The sequence below is a fragment of the Gadus morhua genome, chromosome 9 (assembly GCF_902167405.1).
Source record: "Gadus morhua chromosome 9, gadMor3.0, whole genome shotgun sequence".
NCBI classification, from domain to species: domain Eukaryota; kingdom Metazoa; phylum Chordata; class Actinopteri; order Gadiformes; family Gadidae; genus Gadus; species Gadus morhua.
The window spans coordinates 14,029,664-14,037,163 of NC_044056.1; the positions used below are offsets into that span (position 1 = coordinate 14,029,664).

Consider the following 7,500-nt stretch of genomic DNA (forward strand, 5'->3'; position numbering starts at 1 on the left):
ATATCGATATCTGTAATTTTGTACTCCCTAATATTGCTATCGGCATTAGTATGCCCCATGACCATGGCCTTTCAGCAATGTTTTTGACAATCTCTTTCCTTTGCATACGTTTGTGCAAGAAAGATATATTCCTAATTCATACCAATTAATATTACATCCTAGGTCTGGCTAGTGGAAGTGGATGGATCTGCTTCAATGTGTGACTTGTAAAGGTTGATGTTTGGATCACAGATTCTGTCAGAGCTAGAATATATCTTACTCGATGCAATGGGTTTACCTCGACGCCTGCATGCAGCACACCCAAACACACGCTCATACACACACACACGCGCTCGCACGCACATGCTCATGCAGGGTTTCTACTTGAGGGATTTGCTTTAACCTCATTGTGTCAGCAGTGTGATGTTTTGCTGACTAACGGAACATATTAGCTCAACGTAGGCTATTTAGAATCAAGTAACAAACAGCCTTCCTAATTTAAGTCATTAAGTGACTCATACAAGGGGGCAGGGCCCTCAACAGTTTGAAAAAGATTTTTACTCCTGAACGTTGAAAGTAGTGTGAAGTCAATCCCTCTCTACCTTCTGATCCTCTCTCGCAGGAATGAACCATGGGTCAAGATCACCTTCATTAGGAATGATCTCTACGGCAACGCGCACCACTGCCACGGTCAGTCCACTCAGTCCATTTACAAATGGGAACGCCGTTGCCCAGTCTGCTAACTCCGGATTCGCTGCCGCCCTCCGTAAACTGGCCAAACAGGCTGAGGACCCCAGAGGTGAGTGTGGCGCCGGAGAACATCATGACCACTGACTCCAACACTTGAAACGTGCACATTGAGGACTTCTGTATACTCTTACTTTTCATCCATCATCCAGCCTCCATCTTTGTAATTTCCAGATTCTGTTTTCCAGGTACCATATAAAATGGCTTTTGTTGTAAAATATAACTTGCATTATTCATATTCATATTATTATGCATTAATATTTTACCACTTAATGCGCATTTTTGGAAAGGTATTGACAAAATGCACAGGATAGTCTCGAGCGGTAGTCTCATGGCGAGCCATTCTTCATCTGGCACCGGTGTTCTAGCGCCAGATACGCGTGGTCACCAGAAACGATCTTGGCCATGATGACGTGTTCTCTGTCATTGTGGTCGGACACGTCCCCAGCAGAGTCTGTCTGTGTATTGTTTTACTGGATCATCATTTGGCCTTAAAATCTCTGTTGGTACGATTTTAGAGCTGTGAATAGAGAATGTACAATACAATTTTTTTTTTTACAATTGACAAATGAAAGCTTTTAAATCTTACCCAAAGCACCATTAATGGCTGCATGCTTTAGTTCAGCGGTGATAAAGTAAAAGTCTTTGGCTTTGAATCCGGGGGATGCTGGTTGAGATCCTGCTTGGGGCAGGTAATATATGCTGATCAGGATAGGCTACTAGCTTATCATATATTTTAGAACAAGCACGTCCTTGCCAGTTCATACCCCATGCTAGGGCCATTAAAGAGCAGTAGTGGATAGCCACGGTACAAATGGCTAGCCAGGTTAGCATACAATGGGAGCGTACCTATGTTCCCCGGGTCCTATGTTCCCGTCTTTGTATGTGACCGGGGAACATAGGATCTGGAGAGCAAATCTTTTCTTCGTAGGATGGTAGTGGTTGGCACCGCCTTTTTTTGCCTCTGATTCGCCTTTGATTGGTTAGAATGGCTCTCCTCCGATTGGTTATGGTTAGGGTTAGGTTTAAGGTTAACCCTCACCCTCACCCTAACCGTAACCCTAACCCTAACCATAACCCTAAACCTGACCCTACCCCTTGCACCCGGGGAACATCGGGATGACCCCCATATAATCATATACTTATTCCAGCACTTGGGTTGTAATAATACTTTGGTGCTAAAGGAGTTTTAATGTGTTCCATACCTGGTCCGGTACAACTGCATTTAGTTCTATAAAAGAGTAGAAAACATTCAATGCCAATCCTACGCGGTCAGTGAAGTTATTCACCAGCTGGCCAGCATTTTTAATTGAATTGTAAATCGTTTATTGATCATATGAAACTTATAGCTATCATTATGAAATCTAGACTAGGCTTTTTTCTTGGCTGCTTATCAAACAAGGCTAACAAACTTTGTGTTCTGGTAAATGTGTCATTGCGTTTGCCATTATTTATGATATTTTATGGACTAACTGAAGAGGAAGGACAGAGAAATACGTCAATTTTAGTGGTGATATGGTGGTGTTATGGTAGCTTGTTAGTATTTACTTCAGCTTTACTGCTGTCAATAATGGACTGTGTCAGTTCAGGACCCAGGAGGAAATCCCCCCCCCCCAATATCTGTAGTATAAGCAGTTGAAAATGGCATGGACCAGTTTTGACCGGGAATGACTGCTCTTCGTTCAATGGCCCCAAACTACATTTAAACAATATATCATTATATTGCTTTCTTTTGGGAGGAATTCTATATTGTGGATGATCATGATCGGATTCAACTGATTTATAGTTCATTGCATTGCATGCATGTGTGCATTTATGCTTTTGTGTTTGTGCAAATATATGCTCATATGTATAATGCAATGTGTGTATGTGTGTGTATGGCTGTGTTCATTTTGAGAGTGTGTATGTGTGTTTTTGTGTGTGTGTGTGTGATTATTTATATGGTCAATACATTTCAGTGGGGGTGTGTATGTGTGATGGGTGTGGTTTGTGTGTGCGTGTGTGTGTGTGTGTGGCTGTGTGTGTGTGTGTGTGTGTGTGTGTGTGTGTGTGTGTGTGTGTGTGTGTGTGATTGTTTGAGTGTGTGTGCGTGTGGCTGTGTGTGTGTGTTGGTGTGTGTGTGTGTGTGGCTGTGTGTGTGTGTGTGTGTGTGTGTGTGTGTGTTTGTGTGTGTGTGTGTGTGTGTGTGTGTGTGTGTGTGTGTGTGTGTGTGTGTGTGTGTGTGTGTGTGTGTGTGTGTGTGTGTGTGTTGCTGTGTGTGTGTTTGAGCGTGTGTGTGTGTGTGTGTGTGTGTGTGTGTCGCTGTATGTGTGTGTGCGCATCAGATCATTGATGTTTTAATGAAGGTGTTGGGTAAGAGCTGACCTACTGTGACCTCCTCTTTGTGCCTGTCCTCGCTCTGTCTCCATTCATCTCCCATAATGAGAATCTAATTACAGCCAATTACAACTAGCTCTCGCTCTCCTTCTCTCTCTGACAATCTCTCTCTCTTTCCCAATATCTCTATCTCGCTCTTAGACTCTCTCTCAATCCATATGTCTCTCTCTCACCATCTTTCTCTCTCTTGCTCTTTTTCATGTTGTCTGTCGCATATATTCCTGTCCTCTGTCCAGCCTTTTATTTAATGTTTAGAAGATGTGTCTTTTGTATCTCTGTGTATGTGTCTATGGGGTTTGTATCTGTACATGCATGCTTTTGTGTGTGTGTGTGTGTGTGTGTGTGTGTGTCTGTGTCAGAGAGAATATGTGTATGTTTATAAATGTGTTTGTGCACTGATTATCAAGGGAGTAATTGAATAATTTCTGCAAGTGACAGTTCTGACAATACACACACACACGCACGCACGCACACACACACACACACACACACACACACACACACACACACACACACACACACACACACACACACACACACACTCACTCACTCACTCACTCACTCACTCACTCACTCACTCACTCACTCACTCACTCACTCACTCACTCACCACTCATCTCCATATCACACTCAACCTCTTCATCACATCTCGCACCTCCATCTCTTTTATACTCAGAGCTTTTACCTTGTTTAGAAACCAGAATGTGTCTGTCTAATACCTACTTTCCCATTTCCCTGCCATATTCTGTTGGACCAGTGTTGAATCTAAATAATTCAGTCCTGTTATGTCACATTCACTTTTCTTGTTGTGTGCTATCCGTTCTGGTCACCAGATAGCACAGTGTCTCTCCATCACAAAATAATTATGATTTTTTTTAACAAATAAAGGGGACCTATTGCCATGATAAACACAGACATTAATCATGTCTTTCTTTAATGTCGCTCTCTCTCTCTCTCTTACCTAATCCCCCTCCGTCTCCCTCCCCATCCCCTATCTACCCCCCCCCTCCCCCCCCCCCCCCCCCCCCCCCCCCCCTGCAGGTTGTCCCCTCAGCATTGAGTCCTCCCCAGTCTCATCCCCAGCCACCAGCCACAGCTCCCCGGGGACCACCCCCAAGCGAGGCTCCTCTGGGCCCCAGCCCCCAGGCCTGAGCAGGGGCCACCCCGGCACCCCTCCGGTCGTCCCCATCGCGCCCATCAAGTCCACCAACGGCCTCTGGAGGGCTGAGGGAGGCCAGGTAATGCTTAGCCTTGTGTTGGCCTGCTACCAACCAGTTATCCTCCTGTGTAAAAGGTGGACGGTGCAGAGATGGTATCATGTGGAGGTTCTCTTTCCCTTTGTTCCCGTTTCTTTCCTCTTAGGTTTTTCTCCTTTTGCTGCAAATATGCAAATATGTAGGTTACGTGCTCATTACCACATACATGTTGGTCTATTCAACAACGTAACCCAGCATGCCTTTAATTAGAAAGTTATGTTTCTGTTGGTACCATTATTTAGCCAGGGTAGGCTTTGTGTTTTTCTATATCTTCTTTTGTCTGTTTGTCTGCCGGAAACAGGATTTTCGGGTGTGCTAGAACCACATTTTCACATTGGACACAAACCAAATGTACTGAACCGCAAACATAAGTTACTGTTACCCTCTTTGCACATTTAGTGGGAAAGAGAACATTTGTAATATATCAATATGACTTGTTAACAAGTCATACTGATATATACATGACTCTTCAATCTACTCTGTTTCATCGCTGTTTGCTTGTATTGTTGTGTCAAAGTTCCAGGTAATACAATTCCTTCCTTGCTCAACCAATCGCTTTTAGGCACGGATCGCGTCATGCAAGGAAATGCTTATTCTAGAGTTTTCGCACGCAACCTTTACATAAAAGCCCTTCTGTATTTTGCTACCAAAAGTCCTGTTTCATGTGTATCTTCGCAGAAGCATGTTTTAACCTTGATCTTGCAATGGACTGGGTTCTTATCGAGGATAGATTGCAACAAGATGTATTTATATCCGGTGGCAGCGAACACAAATCCGATGTTTTTGCCAATCTTAGTCGTTCATGGAGGGTTTTACTCTGCTCCAAACGCATGTCCAGTTCTATCTGTGACGTCGACCCTGAGGACGTACACTGACACATCATTGTGTGTTAGTGTGTAGTGCTCCATCTGGGGAGCGGTTCCGGCCAATATTGATGCGGTTAATGTAAAGGTGGATGACCAAGAGGTTTAAGCTTCTCTGACACGGTTCCGTCCAGTTCATAGTGGTCAGATGTGAGCTGAGACGGGGGGTTCACTTTTAGGATGGTTAGCTTTAAAGTGTGAAAATGTTTACTCGGTTAAATAAACTTGATTAGATCTTACAAATAAGGTTAGTGTTTGTTGCGGTTAGATGTAGGTGAAATGTAGACATCATATTTGTTGGATGAAGTGGTATATTGATGGATGGATAGGGGATGGATGGCATTCTTTATGTATTTTTGATGTATTCTTGAGTTAGGTCAAAGCACCATTCCTCTTCTCTCCCATTGCGTCTTATCTACTTCTATCATTCTGTCTTTCATCTCTGCACCACAATCTGTCTCTCTCCAACCTGTCTTGTTTCTCAGCGTCTTTCTTCTTTCTGTGTTATCTCTTTCTCCACCACTGCGTCTTTTGAATAAATCGTTTCAAAATAACTTTTCTTTTTGACTCCAAGCATTCATCCATATGTTGTTTGTCTCTTTATCTTACTATATATATATCTCTCTGCTTCCCTCTGCTCCTCTCATTATATTTGCTCCATCACCTAATCCCCCTTCCCCCCCCTCTCTCTCTCTCTCTCTCTCTCTCTCTCTCTCTCTCTCTCTCTCTCTCTCTCTCTCTCTCTCTCTCTCTCTCTCTCTCTCTCTCTCTCTCTCTCTCTCTCTCTCTCTATTTCATCCTCTGTTGTGTCTTAATTCCTCACCCTCTTTGCCTTTCACATCCCTCCCTCTCTCTCTTGCCTGCGTCCCTGCCTGTTGTAAATTACTTCCTGTTTCACCCTCCCCTCTCTCCCATCCTCTGTGGTGACTTTCTTCTTCTCTTGCCCATTTCTCCCCGCCCATGCCCCACACAAGCGTTTTCTAGATACTGGGGGGCGATGGAGACTGGCTCCGATTGTATTTGCTCTCCCTGTGGTGTGTTTGTGTTTGTGAGTGTTGGGCGGGCACGTGCGAGCGTGTGCGTGTGTATGTGTGTGTGTGTGTGTGTGTGTGTGTGTGTGTGTGTGTGTGTGTGTACTTGACCCCTAACCACAAAAGGTCTTAGGATGTGAACACGGAGGTTGTCTGTGTGTGTGTGTGTGTGTGTGTGTGTGTGTGTGTGTGTGTGTGTGTGTGTGTGTGTGTGTGTGTGTGTGTGTGTGTGTGTGTGTGTGTATGCGTTAAGAGTGAATTTAGGCTCCAGACAATGGCAGGGTTAGCCCCCTCAATGCTGGCTTCCCCCTGGATCAGAGCTCCCTTTCTCCAGCCTTACAAAGACGAGTCTGTGGCTCTTGCTGCACAGGACCCATTCAGACATTCACAGCCATACAGCGGGTGGGGGGTGGGGGGGGGGGAGGCTGGTCAGGAAGACAAAGAAAAAGGATGTTGAGGAGAGAGAGAAGAATGAAAAAAGAGAGGGAAGGCTATAGTACAAGCACGCTGGGATGAGGAAGGGAGGAAGAGAGAGAGAGACGTGGATCTACATTGCTGTGCATAATGTGTTTCAACCTCACTGCAGGTCTGTGCATGAGGTAATTGGACCGAGCATAATGGAGTACAGATCAATATGTCTAATTGGAATAGAAGTGTGTGTGTGCACATGTATGGCTGAATCTTGGATGGCTATTGGCTATCTGTCTGGGTCAAACGATGGCTGCGGTCCAAAGCTACTGTGCGCTCTCTCCCTCGCTCAGAGCCCCATTGGCTCATTATTCTGAAGAGGTCCCTCTTTGAAACACTTTGTTTATGCTAGTGAGCAAGAGCGGGTTGATAATTGGCAAGCTAGGGTTGGAATGAATTTCCATAAGAGAGATATTCAAAGATATTCAAATGTATGCAATGTGTAGGGATTCCTACTACACGCACACACACACACACACACACACACACACACACACACACACACACACACACACACACACACACACACACACACACACACACACACACACACACAAGTGTGCTTCAAACCAAACGAACAGAACAACTTTAGATGTGTGCACGTCTTTGTGACTACAGTGGGCCAGACCTCTGAGCTTTGTCATGATTGGTCACTGTCGCCGAGTGGCATCATTGTTCTTCAAAAGACACTCTGTTCACCTACTCTCCTCTTAGAGGAGAATGCTCAACAAAATAACACCTTTTAGAGGGAAAGGGACAATCTCATGCAGAATCCCATAT

At 44.6% G+C, this 7,500-nt stretch overlaps 1 protein-coding gene across 4 annotated transcripts in view; it reads left to right on the top strand.

Annotated features, from left to right (window-relative positions):
- Positions 1 to 7,500, top strand: part of LOC115550624 (genetic suppressor element 1) — a 35,733-nt gene that overhangs the window by 18,352 nt on the left and 9,881 nt on the right. For all 4 annotated transcript variants that reach the window (XM_030365831.1, XM_030365830.1, XM_030365833.1 and 1 more), the window contains exons 2-3: positions 602 to 778; positions 4,144 to 4,340. In XM_030365831.1, the coding sequence (XP_030221691.1) occupies positions 602 to 778; positions 4,144 to 4,340 (374 nt within the window). The remainder of the gene's footprint in view (positions 1 to 601; positions 779 to 4,143; positions 4,341 to 7,500) is intronic.